Source organism: Suncus etruscus, chromosome 19 (genome assembly GCF_024139225.1).
Source record: "Suncus etruscus isolate mSunEtr1 chromosome 19, mSunEtr1.pri.cur, whole genome shotgun sequence".
Taxonomy (NCBI): Eukaryota; Metazoa; Chordata; class Mammalia; order Eulipotyphla; family Soricidae; genus Suncus; species Suncus etruscus.
Window position 1 is genome coordinate 2,055,972 of NC_064866.1, and position 21,540 is coordinate 2,077,511.

The 21,540-nt window shown below is 42.1% G+C and overlaps 1 protein-coding gene and 1 non-coding gene across 2 annotated transcripts; one reads left to right on the forward strand and one right to left on the reverse strand.

Moving 5' to 3' along the window:
- Positions 1-16,169: 16,169 nt before the first annotated feature.
- S100A10 (S100 calcium binding protein A10) lies at positions 16,170-20,967 on the reverse strand. The gene is given in 3 exon segments (XM_049765984.1): positions 16,170-16,585; positions 20,820-20,852; positions 20,854-20,967. Coding segments are annotated over 3 exon segments (297 nt in total). The 5' UTR covers positions 20,956-20,967; the 3' UTR covers positions 16,170-16,423.
- Positions 18,366-18,476, forward strand: LOC125997736 (U6 spliceosomal RNA). Its single transcript, XR_007491761.1, has one exon. It is a non-coding gene; the product is annotated as a U6 spliceosomal RNA (small nuclear RNA).
- Positions 20,968-21,540: the final 573 nt, after the last annotated feature.

Consider the following 21,540-nt stretch of genomic DNA (forward strand, 5'->3'; position numbering starts at 1 on the left):
TGGCCATGTGCAAGGCAAGTATTCTACCCACTGTACTATTGTTTTGTTCACACTCTTTTAAAACAGATGGATTCATTGATGTCTTCATGACAGTGATTTGGCCTAAATTTCTATTCCTCATTCATCCAAGTCATAGGCAGTCTTAATATATATAAATCTTTCCTTTTTTTGTGTGTGTGGTTTTTGGGTCACACCCGGCAGTGCTCAGGGGTTATTCCTGGCTCCAGGCTCAGAAATTGCTCCTGGCAGGCACGGGGGACCATATGGGGCGCCGGGATTTGAACCGATGACCTCCTGCATGAAAGGCAAATGCCTTACCTCCATGCTATCTCTCCGGCCCCAAATCTTTCCATTTTGACGAACCCCAAGGATCCTCTGATTCTAGCTGTTCTCTACCAATCTCATTATATGATCGGGATTTATTTTCCCTTGATATTCAGAATCAATCATCTCAAAAAAATCCCATAATAATTCACCAGTACATATTTATTGGACTACTCTGGTTAAAGGTCCAAAGACAATAAGTGTCATTGTGGGTAGAGGAGGGATGAAAGGGCTTCCCCTTGCACGATGCCTTCCTCTAGTTGCAGGCTCGCCAGCTTGCAGAAACTATCTTATGGGATAAGTAGTAGTTTTGGGTAGGGGTAGGGGTGGAAAGACTCAGATACAGTGAAGGGTTTGAAGGCTCTGAGACAGCCACAATGGGACCATACTTCTTGATTCCAGAACCTGGGGTTAAATCTTTTCCTTTTAGTGCTCTATATCTCACACAAAAGATCGATCTTTTATGAATAATTTTTTTTTGTGCTTAAGGCTTACTCCTGGATCTTTACTCTGAAAATACTCCAGGTGGGGGCCATATGAAGTACTGGGGATCAAACCAGTATAAGGCAAAAAATCTTTTCAAAGAAACTTAAAAATTAAGTAGGCACTATCATTTGTAAAAAAAAAAAAAAAGTTTCAGAAGCACAATATTTCAATTCCATTACCAGACTGAGATAATCTCAGTCTTATGGACCTAAGAGATAAAGAATGGAAACTTGTGAAATGTATTAAATATCAGCAGAAATGAGAAAATATTGCCTTAACTCCTCAGCTAAACATGAACTCTAAAACTGAAGTCAAATTGCTCATTTCTCTGGTTCCAGTTGTGTGCAGCTTAGAAGTTCCTGAAGCTTATTTATTTATTGGGTTAAAAATATTATATTAATTTATTGGCTTCTTTAACAAAGCTATAATCTCACCCAAACAGAAATTTCACCACTCATGGTTTTCTCTGCATAACCTGTACTGCCTTCATATGTGTATAAGACATTCCTCAAACATTTCTGAGTGTCTAGTTAATTCTGGATATATGTGACTCTGAAAACACAGTGATGAGAAGGTTGGGTGCCTGCATGTAAGAAAGTTGGATACTTATACCATCAATGCAATGTAAGTGGGGTTAACAAGAATGATATTAAATATCTGTGCACAATAAAGTGTTGGTTCAAAGGAGAAAATTGTTATCACTGGTGATGAGTGTTACCCCTTCCTCAACTTCCTAACTATCTCACCTGGATGGTGAAACCCTCCCACCTCTGGGAGGGATCTATGGTTGACAATTAAGAGGTTGCCTGGAGGGAGGGGAGAGAGATCGGACACAGAGAAGGTGCTGGCAGGGCAGCTGATGGAGGCTGCTTAATAAAGCTTAGCTTAGAGGCCATGTGAGACGTATAAACATGGCGATTAGGGCCTTGAAATAAAGCTGGATTTCTCCTGAAACTTCATCTGACTGCTTTATGAATTTCTTCGCCATTACCCTGCTGCTCACAGACCCACTGGCCCAAGGGGCTGCAGGCACCAGGCCAAGCAGAGAAAGGCCTTACTATCCACAACACTGGGACTTTATAATTAAAAATTAATTCAACAGAGGAGGTTTGGGTGGAGTCAAGGATTTCATAGGGGGAGAGAAATAGAAGAGAGGCTCAGGGAAAAGGCAGAGGGGCATTTTAGATATGGCAGGTACATGAGGAACTCTGAAGATTTGCGAGACTTTTGGATAGATTAGCAATGGGAGGAAAAAGACAGAGATTTGGAAGATCAAATCTGGGTGGACTTTTGATGCCATGTTGAAGAACATACTTCATGCAGGTACTGGAGAGTCACTATTGAGCTTTTTTTGGGGGTCACACCCAGTGGCACTCAGGGGTTGCTCCTGGCTTTGTGCTCAGAAATCACTCCTGGCAGGCACTGAACTTTAACTGAGGCAGGCAGAGTTCAATTTGGAGCAATTATTCAGAGCAAACTGGATGATCAATGCCAAGTGCAAGAGAGGGTGAAATTGCACCTATATTCATTGCAGCACTATTTACAATAACCAGACTCTGGAAACAACCAAGATGCCCTTCGACAGATGAATGGCTGAAGAAACTGTGGTACATATACACAATGGAATATTATGCAGCTGTCAGGAAGGATGAAGTCATGAAATTTTCCTATACATGGATGGACATGGAAACTATTATGCTGAGTGAAATAAGTCAGAAGGAGAGAGATAGACACAGAATAGTCTCACTCAGTGGCCAGAGCCATAGCACAACATTAGGATGTTTGCCTTGCATGCGGCCAATGCAGGGTGACACTGGTTTGATTCCCAGCATCCTATATGGTTCCCCTGAGCTGGTCAGGAGCGATTTCTGAATGCAGAGCCAGTAGTAACCAATGAGCACCACCAGGTGTGACCCAATATCCCCCAAATAAAACTCCCCAAAGAATAGTTTCACTTATCTATTGTAATAATTCACAGAGATAATAGAGATGAGGGCTGGAAGGACTGGCCACAATATGAAGCTTACCACAAAGAGTGGTGAGTGCAGTGAGAGAAATAACTACACTGACAACTACCTTGACAATGGTAGTGAGTGAGAGAAGTAGTGTGCCTATCTTGAATACAGGTATGGAGTGGAGGAGGACCGACATAGGGGCATTGGTGGCAGGAATGTTGCACTAGTGAAGGGGGATGTTCTTTTTTATAACTAAATCATGGTGCTTAAATAAAGATATTAAAAAAAGAAAGGATGAAAATGGAAGGAGGAAGACAAAGAAAGAAAGATGGAGTCTGCTACAACATGCCTGAGAGAGAAGCTTGCAGTCACTGTCTAACTCATTCTCTATGATAAAGGGATTAGAGTTGAATGATAAGGACTCTCATTCTTTTGGGGGAGGGAGGGGTACACCCACTAATGTTCTGGGTTCACTCCTGGCTCTGCACTCAAGGATTACTCCTGGAAGGGCTCAGGGCACCATATGGGATATTTGGGATTGAGCCTGAGTCAGTCATGTACAAGGCAAGTACCCTAACCACTGTTCTATAGTTCTTGCCTTGTATTTTTGGTTTTCCAAAAATACAATTATACTTAGAGCAAAGAAACAGGGCATCTGGTTGATGCTTCTCACCTTGTTTTCCCCTTCTGTGATATAGAAAGTTGTGTTGTGCCCAGGGAGGAACTATTTTGGTAAAATCCCTATCTTGCAGGCTGGTGGGGTGGGCCTGGGGATGAGATGTTCTCAGTAAACAGAAGGACCATGTTTGCTTCCAGGCTAAAGTGTAGAGCATCTGCTTCGTCCTCCTCTTCATGCTTCATTCCTTCATGCTCTCTGCTGTTTCTCTGTATCTCCTCCCACTTACTAATTACAAGTTCCCAACTCAGCAAGGGAAAGGGTGCAGCCAGGCCTGACTGGCCTTCCTGGTGCTTACACAGCAGATTGGGAAGGAAGAAATAAAGGAAGCAGCCTGTCTGTTCTGAAGTCAAATGACAGAAACTTAGAAGACTAGATACAATAGTACAGCAGACAGAGTACTTGTCTTGCATGCAGCTGATCTGGATTTGAATCCCCCGAAACTCAAATCAACTCAAGCATGTCACAGTGATTTCTGAGCTCTGAGTCAGAAGTAATCCCTGAGCACTACTGGCTGTGGGCCCAAAACAAGAGAACAAACTTATCATTAAAATTTTGAGCACTGGCTACTAAATTATTAAGACTAACTCTAAGTCAGTCATGAATTATGAATTATTTTGGCAAAAACACTATTCACAGGCCTGCGTAGTTTGTGCTTTGTATTGGAAGTCATATCCGTGATTCCGTGTGTCTGTGTGTGTCTGTGTGTGTATAGGTGTGTGTGTGTGTGTGTGTGTGTGTGTGTGTGTGTGTGTGTGTAGGTGTAGAGAAAATTGTCCGAGCTCAAACCCAGGGCCTCACACCCACACACATACAGACAAACATGCTAACACAGAGCCTGGTTCAGTCCTTCTACGAGTCCAATTTTGAGGAATTAGAAGTTAGTACATTCTGTTCCACAATGACTCAGGGGGAACCAGAAGGAAGTTGAGGTTCATCATTGTAGGTTCCTGGCCTGGGTTGGCACTGCCAGTTTGGGGCAAGGTTTGACTGGGACTTATTGTGAGCATTGTTTCAGCCTTATTTCGGTGTTTGGTTTTTGGGTCACACTCAGCAGTGCTCAGAGTTTACTCCTGGTTCTGCACTCAGAAATTGCTCCTGGCAAGCTTGAAGACCATTTGGGATGCAGTGGAATCAACCAGGGGTCCATCCTGGATTGGCTTGGGTGCAAGGAAAACACCCTACCGCTGTGCTATCTCTCAGGCCCCACAAATGCTTTGACATCTGAAAGTCCAATTAGGGCCTATTTGAATTTGTGCTTGCAATTGAGCTAGATTTTTGCTCTGAAGCATCAGGAACAAGAGCGGTTTGGTGGCTGTCCTAAAACTGACAGAGCACTGTAGAAGGCAGGGGATTAAGGCACACAAAATAATGTGAGCGATATATCTGAAGAAGAAGAAGAGAACCCTGGGAGAGCAGATAACAGAACACAAAGCCTGAACTCAGGGATTCAGGAAGAGTTCCTGGAGGAAACATTAAATGATGAATTTATCAGCGATGAATAGGAATGAGTCATTTGGAGTGGGAGATAAAGTATTCCACAGAGAGATAATTGCCCACGCCCACAGGAAGGGGTAGGAAAGAGCATGAAGAAAGTTTTATGCATCTTGAAAATAGAGGGTTAACTAGGACATGGAAATGGCGATCGTGGAAAAGGGAAGCAGATGAAGGGACTTCTCAGAAGCAGAAACCCAGACAAAGGTTTTGGTGGGAATGACTTGTTTGGAAGTGGTCTTGGTAACAGAGTAGAGACGTGGGGAAGTAAGACAGAGAAGGAAGAAAGAGTCCAGAAAGTCAGTGGTAACCAGTTGGGTTCTAATCTGGGTAATTGAACCTTGATCTTTGCGTTATTTTATCAGAGGTTTTATAGTTTTTCTCATGGAGATATTGTGCCCATTTTGTTTGATTTATCCCTTGGTATTTCACTTGTGTGATAGTAAGTTTGTAAGGATTTATAATATACATACATACATAGATATAATAAGTATTATCTCTTTATTTTTGTTCGTTTTTTTTTGTTTGTTTTGTTTTGTTTTGTTTTCTGTTTTTGGGCCACACCTAATAATGCCCAGAAGTCCATCTCATGAAATTATCTTGGATGTGCTTGAGCACCTTTCCTGCTCTACTAAGGTCTTGGTCTCAGTATTGTTTTGTTCTTTTGTGTTGTTTTGTTTTGTTTTGGCTACACCTTGTGGTGCTTAGGAGTTAGCTACTCATGGCTTTACACTCAGAAATTACTCCTGGCAATACTCAGGGAATCAACTGAAATGCTGTATGGATTGAGCCCAGATTGGCTGCATGGAAGGCAAGAGCCACTATGGCTCCAGCCTCTTGTTTTGTTTGTTTTGGGGTCCCACCCAGCAATACTCAGAGGTTATTCTCACATAGTGTGGGAAGTTCTTCTTGGTGATGTCAGAAATGGAACTTGGGATTCTTGAATACAAAGCATGTGTTCCAGACCTTTGAGTCATCTCTTTGTCCTCAAGTATTATACCTTAAATTTCAAGGTTTCTACATGTTCATTGCTGGTGCATAACAAAGCAATTGACTTGTTTCCTACATCCTTACTACAATTAGTAGTTTTCTGAAGACTTTCGACGATTCTTTGTATTTTTACTTAAATGATCATCTGTAAGCCAAGACAGGTTTTATTTCTTCCTTCCTAATCTGATTAATTTTATTTCTCTTGTCTTCCAGTATGAAGTTGAAAAGCAATGCTGAGAGGGGGGAAAAGTTGGATTTCCTGGTATCAGTAGAAAACTTCCATTTTTTTTTCACCATGGTGATGCCAAGCTGTATGTTTGAAAATTTTTTTTGGGTGGGGGAAGACACACCCAGTAGTGCTAGAAGCTATTCCTGGCTCTGTGTTCAGGGTGTCATTTCCTGATAGTACTCGGCCAGTGCTATATGTTGCTGAGGGATCCAACTGGGGTGAGCCTCATGCAAGGCAAGGACCTTCACCCTTGTCCCATTTCTCTACCTTGGGCCCTGTAGATATTCTTTTAATTAAATTTTTTTTGGGGTATCCCCTGGTGTTCAGGGAGTCACTCCTGGCTCTGTACTCAGAAATCACTCCTGATGGTACTAAAGAGACCATATGGTATGTCAGGGATTGAATGTGGGTCAGCCACATGCAAAACAGCTCTATACCTGCTGTACTATTGTTCCAGCTTTTTATAGATATTCTTCATTAAGTGTGGGGCATTTCTATTATAAGTTTTCTATTATAGATTTTTTTCCTGCATCTATTGATAAGATCATTTGAATTTTCTTCTTTAGGTTGTTTGTTTCATGTATTAGATTGTTCTTTGCATGTTAAACTATCCTTGCACACCTAGGATAAATCTTTCTAGGGAATAGTGAATGATTCTTTTTTATAAATTGTCATATTTTATTTGTTAATTCTTATTAAATAATATTTGCATATAGGTTCAAGACAGATATTAGAATGCCTTTGTCTGATTTTGGGATTCTTTTTAATTTTAATTTTTGGTATTTGGACCACACCTGCAGTGGTGCTTAGGGGTTATTCCTAGCTCTGTGCTGAGAAATCACGCCTGGCAGGCTGGGGGGACCAGCTGGGATGCCGGGAATTGAACGCAGGTCTGTCCTATGTCAGCCACATGCAAGGCAGACACCCTACTGCTGTGCTATCTCTCTGGCCCTGATTTCAGGAGTTATTAAAACATTAAAAGAAAAAAATAAAATGAAAGAGGAGAGAAAATATAAAAGAAAGAAAGAAAAATAGTACAGTAGCAAGCTTCTTTGTGAAAATTATTGTATCACCAATGAAGTCATTAATAATACAATGGCAGAAGGTTCAGAAGTAAGCTCTTTGTGGTTAGACATCCAGTCTGTTAAATTGGGGTGTTCCTTTAAGGAAGACAGCACAAACAAATAAGGATGTCCAGAAAATTCAAAGCTAGAAACTATGAATTTTAGGGGTATGTGGACAGCTGCAGGAAATCCTAGAAAAAGACCTGGTTCAAACATGGTGACTGCATTTGTGGGCTTGGGTACAGCTGTCAGGCTTTCCCAAGATAAAGAGATATGGGGACGGTGCCTACACTAGTCCGCAAAAAGCCCTGGTGATATCAGCCTAACAGCTGGGGTGCCTGAAAGTGTGATCAGGGTGGTGTCCCTGAAGGGATGTGCAGAGGGGTCAGTGATGAGGCAGACATTGGGAAAATGCCCTTCCCTTCCTTCCCTTCCCTTCCCTTCCCTTCTTTCTCCTTCCCTTCCTTACCTTCCCTTCCCTTCCCTTCTCTTCCCTTTCCTTCTCTTCCCTTCCCTTCCCTTCCCTTTCCTTTCCTTTCCTTTCCTTTCCTTTCCTTTCCTTTCCTTTCCTTTCCTTTCCTTTCCTTTCCTTTTCCTTTCCTTGCTTTCCTTTCCTTTCCTTTCCTTTCCTTTCCCTTTCCTTTCCTTTCCTTTCTTCTCTTCCCTTTCTTCCCTTCCCTTCCATTCCCCTTCCCTTCCCCCTCCCCTCCCTTCCCCTCCCCTCCCTTCCCTTCCCCTCCCCTCCCTTCCCTTCCCTTTCCTTTCCTTTCCTTTCCTTTCCTTTTCCTTTCCTTTCTCCTTTCCTTTCCTTTCCTTTCCTTTCCTTTTCCTTTCCTTTCCTTTTTCCTTTCCTTTCCTTTCCTTCCCTTCCCTTTTCCCTTTTCCCTTCCCTTCCCTTCCCTTTCCTTTCCTTTCCTTTTCCTTTCCTTTCCTTTTTCCTTTCCTTTCCTTCCTTTCCTTTCCTTTCCTTTCCTTTCCTTTCCTTTCCTTTCCTTTCCTTTCTTTCCTTTCCTTTCCTTTCCTTTCCTTTCCTTCCCTTCCCTTCCCGACCTTGCCTTCCCGTCCCGTCCCTTTCCGTCCCCTTCCCTTCCCTTCCCTTTCCTTCCCTTCCCCTTCCTTCCTTCCTTCCTTCCTTCCTTCCTTCCTTCCTTCCTTCCTTCCTTCCTTCCTTCCTTCCTTCCTTCCTTCCTTCCTTCCTTCCTTCCTTCCTTCCTTCCTTCCTTCCTTCCTTCCTTTCTTCCTTCCTTCCCACAATACACACAGTATAACATTTTTCAATTGTCCCACAGTTCTTACTCTTTTATCTGTCTTATCTCTTTGCTTTTCAGGTTTTGAAGTTTTTATTAAGATATTTTGAATTGGGCCAGAGTGATAGTACATGGGGGGCTGGCCTGGGTTCTATCCCTGGCATCCCATATGGTTCTTCGAGCTGACCAGGAGTGATTTCTGAGTGGCAGAGCCAGAAGTAACCCCTGAGCAATTGCTGTGGGTGGCTCATAAAAAAAATTAAGGTTAGGAGTCAGGTATAAGTTCATGCTGCATATGAATGGAGCCCGGCTTGTGTGCCCAGACCTCAACACAGAGAAAGAGTGAAAGAAAAGAAGAAAGGAGAAAGGAGAAGAAGAGAGGGATGGAGTTCAGTAGGTAGGGATGAACTTTACCTTGCATATGGTTGACCTTTTTCAATTCCCAGGCATCCATATATGGTCCCCCCAAGTCCTACCAAAAGTGATTATTGAGCATAGCACCCTGAGAACTTGCTGGGTGTGGCTTCAAAACCAAAGGAGAGAGGGAGAAGGAAGGAGCCAAACAAAACAAAACAAAACAAAACAAAACAAAACAAAACAAAACAAAACCACCTCAATCAGAAGGAATATCCCGCAGGAGTGCGTTTTTTCTTAAATATAGTGTTTTATGTTACAGATTTGTTTGAATTGAGATGTTTTAAATGGCACCATAAAATAAAATAAAATAATTAAAAGTTTTCTCTATTTACACTGCAACTTGGGTATATCTAGGATGACCTGTCACCCCCCAAGCTCCTCTGGCCTTGGTTAAGCGTAAGTTTATGGGATCAAGGTGATATTTTGCATCCAACTTATTCTTAAGTTCCTGCCTTTAGTTTTCAGTTCAAATTTTATCTTCTCCTACTCATTATTACTACATTCATTTAAAAACCTCCGGGAAACACCCAACAACCTTGATTAAAACATTACTTATTAACAAAAGTCTGATAAGTTCTTAGAAAACATTTTTTTTCTTTTTTGGTTTTTTGGGCCAGACCCGGTGGTGCTCAGGAGTTACTCCTGGGCACTCAGAAATTGCTCCTGGCAGGCTCAGAATTGAACCTGGCACCTGGGTCTTCCATGTCCAAGGCAGATGCCTTACCACCGTGCTATCACTCTGGCCCCTCCTAAAAATATTTCTAAAAACAAGGAATTGATTTTTAGGTGGCCGAGGCTCAGCCAACAGAGCAGTTGCCCTGCCTTACCTAGCAAGGGGTCCATGGACTGTGACCACTGCAAAAAGAGAAAAAAGCAATGGAATATATTAGTCCATATTTTGTTTTTTGGGTCGCAGCTAGCGGTGTGAAAAGGAAAAGCAAGGAAATGTTTCTATATTCTGGTGTGGGATCACACCTGGGTTCTCAGAGGCTACTCCCGTTTGGTGTTTGAGAGTTGCTTCTTTGCAGGATTTGGGGTAACAGTCAGTGCTGGGAATTGGAATTGAACCTAATATCTTTTTTGTTTTGTTTTGTTTTTGGGCCACACTTGGTGACACTCAGGGGTTACTCCTGGCTATGCACTCAGACATCGCTCCTGGTTCGGAGGACCATGTGGAACACCGAGGACCAAACCTAGGTTTGTCCTGGGTCAGCTGTGTGCAAGACAAATGTTCTACTGCTGTGCTATTGCTCTGGCCCCCTGAACTTGACACTTCTATATGCCAGGTATGTATTCCAATTTTTTTGAGCTAGTTCTCAGCACCCACTCCCAATTATTTTTATAACTGTAGTTTTTACCTTAAATACATTCAGATTCTAAATGAATTAAATAGTCTAAAGCTATAAAATATTCTTAATTCTATTCTAAAGCTATACATTCTAAATATTCTAAATATTTATTCTAAAGCTATAAAAGGACGACCACTTTTCTTACATACTTCTTGTGTTCTCCATCATCCGATGCCTTCTGGGAAGAATGTAGTTTTAGCAGTTTCTTCTCTGCTCTTTAGAGATATTTTTACATATATAAATAATCACAAAAATTCATTTTCTACTTGCCCCTAAAATGGCAGCCTAGTAGACAAGAAATCAATATACTGCTTTGTACTTGCGTTTTCACTCTCTCACTGTGCCTTTGGAATCATTCCAAAGAAGCTTTTGCTAGGTTTCTTTTTTCCTAACCAGCAAGAAGTACAAAAAGCTCTTAATTGGTATAGTCTCTCTGTACTCTCTACCAAGTGTCAGATTACTGAGCTGAAAAGCTTGCTCACATACTTTGGTTAAACCTAAAGTGCACTTTCACCCTCATGAGCTATAAAGAATTTTCTCCCCGCCTTGCACAACTCCCTTCTCCATTAAATGTCAGCTCTTAGCTCTGACACTGCCAGCATAACCTCTCCTCATGGCTCCTCTTTCCCTCGAATGCTGTCAGGAATGCTGTCGCTTTGACACACATGTCTCTTCTCCCATCAGATAGTGAGTTCCACACACCAGTGGCTACATTTTTCTTTCTTTCTTTTTTTTTTTAATTTTTAAAAAAAAATTTTTATTTTTAATTATGAGAACAAGGATGGAAAGAAAGAGGACAAGGTAAAGTTATAGTGGAAGGACAATCACCCATAACATAATTCTCAGAAGTCCCCTTGCTGATATCTTAACTTTGAAATTTCAGCCAAAGAACATTAAGATAAATAAGACAGAATCCATGTACAATTACTTTGTCCCTCAAGTCCCCAGATTGTAACACATTATAATATTTCTTAACAGCACACAAGGCTTCTTAAACTATGGTCACGGCCTCAGAGTAACTGAATGTGGAAATCCCAAAGAAAGCCAAAGCAATAGAACTTGGTAAGGGTGAAAGGTTTCTGCATGCCCAATGGTGAAAAATTAATTTCCATATCAACTGGATGATGAGTCTGAGTCACTGGCCACTTTTAGTGTGTTGCTGGGGCATAAAAAGAGAGTGCAAGTGGAACATATAAAAAAGCCCTTCTTTAAATCAGAACATTGAAAGGACATTTTAATAGCTGTAAACTGTGCATGAAACCAAACCATCTGACTGTGCTTTGACTCACCAGCTATGAGGCAAGAGGACACAGAGATCTCCTTCAGTCTTCTGCCTCTTCCTTCTAGAAAAAGGCTCGAGGCTAAGAGCTGTCTATCACTCACAGGCCTTGATGGACCTGCCTGGAAGAGCTGAGCCTTTGCTAAAAGAAGCCTCAGTTTATTATTGATTTGAACTTTTATATTGAGCAGTACAAGTTCTGTAATGCTAATGGAATTGACTTTCTCCCCTGTGGTCAATTTTATTGAAAGGATTATGCAACAATATTTAAACATTTTAAGAGCAAGGTTATTTTTATTTGACTCTTTTTGAGATTTTATCTTAAAAAAATATAGGAGATGGAGCCGGAGAGATAGCACAGCAGTAGGGAGTTTGCCTTGCACATGGCCGACCCAGGACTAATGGGGATTCCATTCCAGGCATCTCATATGACCTCCTGAACCCTCCAGGAGCGATTTTTGAGTGCAGAGCCAGGAGTGACCTGTGAGTACTGATGGGTGTGGCCCCTCAAATCCCTCTCCCCCCAATATATAGGGGATGGGACTGAAGAGATAGTACAGGGTTTAGGGCTCTTGCTTTGAGTGCAGCTGACCTGGGTGTGATTTGGGGCATCTCCCAGCATCCCATATGATTCCCCAAGCCTGCTAGGAGTGATCCCTGAATGCAGAGCCAGGAGTAAGCTATGAGCACAGATGAGGAAAACAGAACAAAACAAAAAATATAAGGGTGACCACTGAACTGGAGGGGCCAAAGAGACTGTAGTGAAGGATCAAGAGTATTTTGATGGAGCAGGGAACAGTGACTGTATATCAGTGCAATATATTTTGGCTCCAATTCAAACGATAATAATATTTCAAAAAATAGGGGGTAAGACCAAAGGTTCTAAGGAGTGAAGCACTAACTTTGCATACCCAAGGTCTCAAATTTGATCCCTGTCACATCATGGTCCATTCTGAGCAATACTGGGGATAGCACTGGTGAGCCCTAGCACTAATAGGAATGGCCCCTTCATCACCTGTGGTATCCTCCACCCCAAATATAGCATAGTTACAGGGAGATGGAACATGCTTGTTTTCAGATAAATGGGATCCTTGCTAGAAAGTGGGACACGGAGGCTCAAGTCCTCGATCTCACACTAGTATATGGCCCTGGTATTTGTTGTTTTGGTTTTTATGGACTGGCTCACCAGAATTTAAACTTTTTTCTGTCTTCTTTATTCTCAGTATTTCTTGGAAAGAAATAGGAATCTCCAGCATGCTTTATCTTCTAGAAGTTGGAAAGTGATTAGAAATTGGCTTCCCTGTCCTATTTCATCTTCTATAACTTGAACTGTGAGTGAGTGGAACATGGCTGCTGGAGGGAAGGAGGTTAAACATTCCCAGTAACCTATTTATGGCCATGTCCTTCTTTTGGACAAGAGCTACCTCTATCTACTTTTGAAAGAAGCCAAACCTTACTTAGGTGAGGGATGGAGTGAGCCCACCATTACATTTGCTTACCATTTACTATTCCCAGCTCAGCTTTGCTTTTCTGTCTGCAGTCATACCCAGGAAAACACACACCTCTGGGCCTGCAGTGCTCAGCTGGTCCTCCTGGATGGACACTTTTTTTTAGTGCCATTGTTTCCATATTGGGAAGTCAAGAAAGGAGAATGGTTAAAAGCTCAGATGGTTTGGGTTCCAATCCTGCCTCCATCGCTTAGTAGCTCTGTCCCTTGGCCAAATCAACTATAGAATATGAACAGTCTTAGAACCCATCATGAAAACATTTTCACAAATACTTGCCAGCATTAGAATAGAACTGGGAACATGGTAATCACACTTGGTTATAATTAACTATGATATGATCTGTTATGATATGACTTCAAAGATGAAATATGCAACACACACACAAACCTTAATTACCTTCAGGTCTCCTTCTGACCTAAAATTATTTTATGACTAGACTTGACCGGCCCACAGTGATCTTCTCCTGTTCTGAAAGTATAACATGTTAAAAAATAAATCATAGGGCCCGGAGAGATAGCACAGCGGCATTTGCCTTGCAAGCAGCCGATCCAGGACCAAAGGTGATTGGTTCGAATCCCGGTGTCCCATATGGTCCCCCGTGCCTGCCAGGAGCTATTTCTGAGCAGACAGCCAGGAGTAACCCCTGAGCACCGCCGGATGTGGCCCCAAAACCAAAAATAAATAAATAAATCATATGGGTGGGAGAGATGATACAGGAGGAAAGAAACTTTCCTTGCATGTAATATTTTTTGGCCAATCCTAGGTTGATCTGCAGCACCACATATGTTTCCCTGAGCACTACAGAAGTCACTCTTGACCAGAATAGCTTTTGAGTACCAGTGGGTGTGCGCCTATCTCTCCCCTGAAATAAATAGAATATCCCAAAAGGGTTATTGTGAGAGTTACCTAAGTCATACTTCTCAAGGCAAAAGAGACAATACAGGACTTAATATAAGGCATTTGCCTTACACGTGGTCAACCCTAGTTTTATCTTGTAACTGCATATGGTCCTCTGATCACTGCCAGGAGTGAACCCTGGGTACAGAGCCAGGAGTAAGCTCTGAGTATCTCTGGCTCTCTGCTTCCCTGTCAGAAGCAACAACAACAAACAAACCCATATATACATATACATCCTGATTCATTGTAGACCCTTATGCTCTTTAAAAACATATATCATTATATAAAAAATATTATTTAGAGAAAGTTTTCCATAGCAAACAAGAGAAAAACATGACAAGAACCTCGTAAACTTTTATTCTGGAGACAGCAATGTTTCTAGCCAGTACAGAGCCAGGAGTAACCCCTGAGCGCCGCTGGGTGTGACCCAAAAATCAAAAAAGGGTAAAAAAAAAAACACAGCTGGATGTACTTCCTTTATTTTTTCCCTTTCTCTGTATATATGCTGACACACAACAGCTTATGAAAGTTTTTGGAAAAAGTGGTACATGGGATCCAGCAGCTTCACACTTGCGAGCCAAATGCTCTATCACTAAATTACATTTCCAGACACACATTTATTATTATTATTTTTTTTGCCACACCCAGCGATGCTCTGGAGTTACTCTTGGGTCTCAGGGGTTATTAAGCTCCATGGTTCTTGATATTGTTACTGGTATGGCTTTATAGGCACATCCCTTAGCATAATGCCAAATGGGGCATTTTCCAAAATCAATTATGTAGATGCAGCACATTTGAAACGCTCTGTTCCTTCTTCGCATCTGGGTGTGGAAAGAGGCAGGAACTGTTTGACAATGCAGCCATGGAACAAACTGAGTAGAATTTTCCAATGATTCCTCTTGATGGCTGTTGGTAGAGAGAGAGAGAGAAAGACCCTGCTGTCTCTAAGACTGTTTCAATTGGTCAGTTTGTGGGATCTATGTACTTTTGATGGCATGGGGAACCATGTCATTTTCAAATTATAAATATGACCTTAATTTTCTTTTTGTGATTCAAGCTACTAAATTTCAGCAATTGACCAAATGAGGTATCATTCTCTCCTGTGTTCTCTCTCTCTCTCTCTCTCTCTCTCTCTCTCTCTCTCTCTCTCTCTCTCTCTCTCTCTCTCTCTCTCTCTCTCTCACACACACACACACACACACATACTGAAATCCAGACAACTAAATCCCTGGCCTCACCTGTCTTCCTGAGTGTCAGAGTCTGCAATTTCCCCACCTTGCTTTTTGGATTTTATTTCAAATTTACATGCCTACTGTCCAGATAAATAGATATTTCCTTTCTCTTCCTCCCTTCCAGGGCACTACCTCCTTCAAGGGAATTCTTTGTTTTCAAGGTACAAAGTTTCACAGGTTCAGAGTGGGAAATCTTGCTACAGATTGGGGAACATCAGAGTCTAGTGCTAATATTTTCACCCAATCCTTTGCCAACTGAACCCCTTTCATCTTAGTACCCAAGAAAATTGCCCAGGAGTGATGCATTGTAAACTAGAAGAGTGAATCTGGACTGATTGAAGGGTGAATATTCAATGCATACAGATATGGTTTGCCCTTTTCCTACAGTGAGTTTCTTTTTTTTCTTTTTTTCCCTTGTAGTTTCTGGGCCATACCCAGTCATACTCAAGGCTTACTCCTGGCTCTATCTATATTCTGTGATCTTTGCTGGTGGGCTAAGAGGACCATACATGGGGGTGCCAGGAATCATATTCATATGCACAGCCTTACCCACTATCCTTCTTCATAGAGTTTTTTTATCTGACAGGTTGGAGGATTTAGAAATAAGTAGAGGGAGGGATGGTAGAGAGGCACTCTAGCAGTGAGAACTTTGGAATATGGAAAATTTTATTCCCGACTTCCTCATAATGTAGGTTTGGATGTAACTGAGGTTCTGCTAATAAGAAACATTTCTTTGAGACCTGGATGTGAAAACACTTCATGTGTGTTAAGAGCGAGGGACATAGATAGGGGTTATTTGCCAGCATGTAATGTGTCGAGTGCTTCTGCAGTGACTCAGTAGAATATCTTATGTCGGCTGCAACATTGGCAGCCCAGTTTTGGGAATTGTTCCTGGAATTAGTTTATTTTTGTTTGCTTGTTTGTTTGTTTGGGTCACATCCAGTGACACTCAGGTGCATGAAAGGCAAATGTCTACTCAGTGTACTATCTTTCTGGCCCTTGGGAACAAGAAGGAACAAACATTCTGTCTCCAATCAGGAACTAAAAAAGAAATTTGTTTATTGAGGGTAGGAGGAGGCAATACAAAAATCAAAAGGTTTTCTAGAGAGTTTTCTTTCTCTTTCGGTTAAGTCAGAGTTGGACCAAGTTTGTACATGTTTTAGAGATCTGAGTCCGCTCATGAAATCCTGGTATGAGGGAAACTGTAGAGATGATCTTGAAGGGACCCTTTGGGAGACTCCGGAATGGATAGGAGTAATTTCATGACTCCAGTTGCCTATTTCTTCCCCTTCTGCTTCATGTGTACAACAAAATAGTCATTGCAGGCGATGGTGAGCCCAGCGATGAGCGAAAAGAAACTCTGGAATCCTACTCTGCCATCTCGACACTGGTCCAGGTCCTTCATTATTTTGTCCACAGCCAGAGGATCTTTCTGATTCTGAAAAGAACAAAGGCAAGAAATAGCCATCAGTGGTGGCAAAAAATGAGTGAGTTTCTTTGATTTTTTTTCTTTTTCTCTTTGAGCCAAATCCAACTGTGCTCAAAGCTTATTCCTGGTTTTGCACTTCGGAATCACTCCTGGAGGTATTCCTGGGACTGTTTGGGATCCTAGGAATTAAACCTAGGTCAGCTGCATGCAAGGAAATGCTCTACCCACTGTATTGTCTCTCTGGCCCCAAGCTGCTTTGATTTGTACTGCTAAAGGCCATGTATCACTCTCCCCTCAATGACCTGAATTCTTGTTTTAGTTCTAGTAACTTTTCAAAGCCTTCCACACATGCTTTGCCTGTCTTGAGAACACATTTCAATAAATTTCATTTTAAGCCATGAAAATGTGTATATCCATCCTTTTATTTAAGTATGAAAGAGGATGATAAAAATGGTCCAGTTTGTGGCCATAGCAAGACTACAGTGGAGAAAGTACTTGCCTTGCATATGGCTGACCCAGATTTGATCCCTGATCCCTAGCATCCCATCTAGTCCCCTGAACCCTATCAGGAGGGATCCCTGATTGAAGAGCCAGAAATAGTCTTGAGGTATGGATCAAACACCCCATTACATCCCCACCAAGTCGTCCCCCCCACCCCCGTGAGATCAATTGCTTTAACATTTTTTGTTTTGTTTTTGGGCCACCCCCAGCAATGCTCAGGGGTTACTCCTGGCTCTGCGCTCAGAAATAGCTCCTGGCAGACATTGGGGACCATATGGGATGCCAGGATTCAAACCACCATCTATCCTGGGTCTGCTACCTGCCAAGCAAAGGCCCTACTACTGTGCTATCTCTCCAGCCACAGATCAAAATTGCTTATGATGAGACCTCGTAAGAATATTTTGAGCATCAGTTTCAGACCTTATGCTTTGATTTTCCAATGGTGCTCAAGAGGCCATGAGGTATGTGATATTAGCCTAGAATTATGGCATTCTGGGGCTCAGCGTGAGACCGGGCTAGTGTGTCTTTATATCATATTAGCCATGTGACTGGTGATTAATACACATGCTCAACAGGCCATTGTGTACAACTGAGAAGGGAGGAGTTTGGACTTATCTCTAAGTCTGCTTCCACTCTTTCTGAGTTGGTAGACCTGGCCAGCCTTTACTACTTACGAAATGATTGACCTCAGCCTTCAATGGGAATCCTAACAAGATGGCACCAGCTCCTCATGAGCCTCAGTGCCTGGCATGAAGCGGGCAGGCAAGATTCCCTTGGCTTTTTCTTTCATCTTGCATGAAAAGTGATAAGTCCAACCCCTCTATTACTGTATGATGATGCTGGGAAGTGAGAAAGTGAGTTCTCTCTCTTTGGGGTTTGGCCATCAATAGAAAAAGGGAAATAAATATGGTCCTTCTCAAAGGGTCCTGTAAACTATGAATTCTGTTGATTATGAATGAGTGAGAGGAGGCAGATCTTATTTCACCCCGGGTACTAGGTAGGTACAAAACTGCACTCAGAAATCCCTAAGAGGGGCTGGCGAGATAGCACAGCAGTTAGGTCATTGGCCTTGCATTTCGGCAACTCAGGAGGAACCCAGTTTGATTCCCAGCATCCCAAATGGTCCCCTGTGCCTGCCAGGAATAATTTCTGAGCCGCAGAGCCAGGAGTAACCCCCTAAGCGCTACTGCCGGGTGTGGCCCAAAAACCAAACCGAATCAATCAATTAATAAAATAAAAGTAAAAAAAGAAGAAAAGATAATCCTTAAAGAAATATTTCCTGAGACCTCGCCTTTCGGCAGACACATACTACTAAAATTTAAACGATCTATCAGAGAAGATTAGCAAGGCCCCCTGCGCAAAGGATGACACGCCAATTTGTGAAGCGTTCCATATGTAAAAAAAAAAAAAAGAATATTTCCTACACACCCTAAAAATCAACTTCCTGTTCAATCTATAACCCTCCAATTCTGAGTGGGCTGATTCAGTCCTTTCTGACCTCACCCCCAGTCTCAAGGGTGTTTTCAGGCATGAAATGTGGATGACACAGGAGTCAACTTTAGAATGAAAATGCCCCGTCAGTTACTTGCAGTGGGTGTGGGTATGCCTGGAATGATAGATGACTTTATGCCTAGAATAAATGACACCGTGTTTTCAGCACTCCAGGACTGACACAGTCTTTCTGTTCTTCAAGCCTGAAAGTCTACTGAGGGGGTCTGTGTCTCCTATGAGAACCGTCTTGGCTTCTAACTTCTACAATGATGCAATTCATGTGTGTTTAGTATGAGAACACCTCTGTTCATATGGCACACTGACAAAGAACACATCTCATCCTTGCACGGAAGCTTGCCTGGCAGGACTGAAGGAATGAAAGCCACTTGGAAAGGGAAATGAAAGCTGCGTCCAGCCCTCTCACTTCTGAGGAGAGAGATGAGGCTCAGAGCTGAAACAAACTGCTCAAGATTAGGGTCAAGTCATAGCTCTAGCTCTTGGTTTGGGGCTAAAAAGACAAGAACTTCATAAAGAAAGAGAAAAAAAATCACTTATTTCTGGAGTAGCATTCTGGACTCTCATTCACAGATGCTTTTCAGAATTTAACTAAACATTTATTGAGTTATGATTTATTTTGTTTTGGGTTATACCTGGTAGTGCGCAAGGTTTAAATTCTAACTCTGTGCTTGTATTTGGGAGAGAATTGCATGTAAAGCCCAGGGACAGAACTGGGGTTTGGCCTCATGCAACGTAAGTAATTATAACTCTTGTACTATCTCTTGGTTTTTTATAAAGTCTTAATTTTAAGGGACGGATGAGAAGAGAGGCAAATTACTCTAAGTGGATATGATATCAGCCACGTCAGTTTGTGTATATATTTGTATGTGTGGTAGTTTTAGGGACTAAAGCCAGGGCCTTCTGGCACATTCTACCAGTGGGTCAGACCTCCAAGAGTAGGGTATGCCCCAGATAAAAGTCATTATCAGACTGATGCTCTGGAATCCCCACAATTCTGTCTTAATAGACTGCACATGAACTCTTTCTAACAAGCATGTCTTCTTGTGGTTATTTGCATGTTATCTAAGTTCATGACCATGTTGTAAGAATGAGAGCTGGAGAGGTAGCTCAATAGACTGAGCACATGCTTTGCATGCAGGAAGCCTGGATTCAGTCCATGCTGCGACATGGACTGAATCCCTAAGTACTACCAGAAATGATCCCCTGTGGCATCACCAAGTTGTGCCCAAATTCCCTTCCCTATCTCTCTCAAAACAAAACCCTCAAACCCAAAATTAAGGAAGAAAGTATGGGCTATGTCTTATTTCTATATCTTCTAATTTTTCTACATGTCTAACAAATAGACATGCAGTAGGTTTAACAGTGAAGGAAAACATCTTTCCTAAGGAGAAATAGAAAGAGAAGTAGATAGGGCTGGAGTGACAGCGCAGCGGGTAGGGCATTTGCCTTGCACATGGCTGACCTGGGATCAAGTCCCAGCATCCCCAAGCCTGCCAAGGGATGATTTTTGAGTGTAGACTAGGAATAACCCCTAAGTGCTACTTAGTGTGTGGCTCCCAAAACAAAAAAAATAAATAAATACAAAAGAAAGAAGAAAGAAAGAGGAATAGAAAAGAAACCAGGCCTTAGAAGCCACTGATTATTTTGGGTTTTTTGTTGTTGTTGTTGTTGTTGTTGGGTTACACTGGTGATGCTCAGGGGTTACTCCTGGCTCTATACTCAGAAATTGCTCTTGGCTTGGGGGGATGACAGGGAATTGAGCTGCGGTAAGTCCTATATCAGTACATGCAAGGCAAATGCCCCTACCACTGCACCATTGCTCCGGCTCCCTGATTGTTATTTTTTATTTTGGTACAGTGGCCTTCTCAGTGGTAACCAAGGGCCACCAGTAGTGCTACATTCCCAGTGGTGCTTTGGTGCATATGGCGCCAGGAATTGAATTTGGGGCCTTATGCAAAACAAGGATACCCTTCTCCCTCCTAAGCTATCTTTCCGGTTTTTAGAAACATTGGTTTTTCAATATTGATTCTTATTTATTTTGGGGGGGGAATCACACCTGGTGACGCTCAGGTTAATTTCTTCCTTAGTACTCAGCCCTGATAGTGCTGGGAGGTACCATATTTATGCTGCGAATTGAACTCAGGTTGGCTGTGTGAAGGGTAATTGTCTCACTTCCTGTGCTATCTCTCTGGCCTTTTGGGTCTGATTCTTTCTAAGACTTGTCAACACTTACTTCCAAAAAATCCCAGGGGAACTCCTTTTCCAATGAGCACTCGCAGGTCCTCTTTTGTTAAGTAGCCTTTATCCCCAGCAAACTTGTGAAATGTGAACATCATGGTTTCCATGGCGTGCTCCATTTGAGAAGGCATTTTGGTCTGTTAAAATCTAGTCAAGGATGAAAAGAGAGTTTGAGTCGCTATTGCTAACAGTTTCCACGACGTCTCAGGAATCAGTCACAGGGTGCCTCAGCAAACAGGACAGCCCCTTGGCTCCTGCTCTGAAGTGAGTCAATGGAGATTCCTCCAAAAGCTGGAAATTGAACTCCCAAATGATCCAGCTAAACCATTCCTAGGGATATACCCTAGGAACACAAAACAATTCAAAAATCCATTCCTCGTACCTATATTCATTGCAGCACTCCTTACAATAGCCAGACTCTGGAAACAGCCAAGATGCCCTTCAACAGAGGAGTGGCTAAAGACACTGTGGTACATCTACACAATAGAATATTATGCAGTCGTCAGGAGAGATGAAGTCATGAAATTTTTCTATACATGGACGCACATGGAATCTATTATGCTGAGTGAAATAAGTCAGAGGGAGAGAGATAGACGCAGAATGGTCTCACTCATCTATGGGTTTTAAGAAAAATTAAGGACAGTTTTGTAATAATGCCCAGATACAGGTGAAGATATGGAATACAGGTGAAGGCTGGAAGGACAGCTCCAAATATG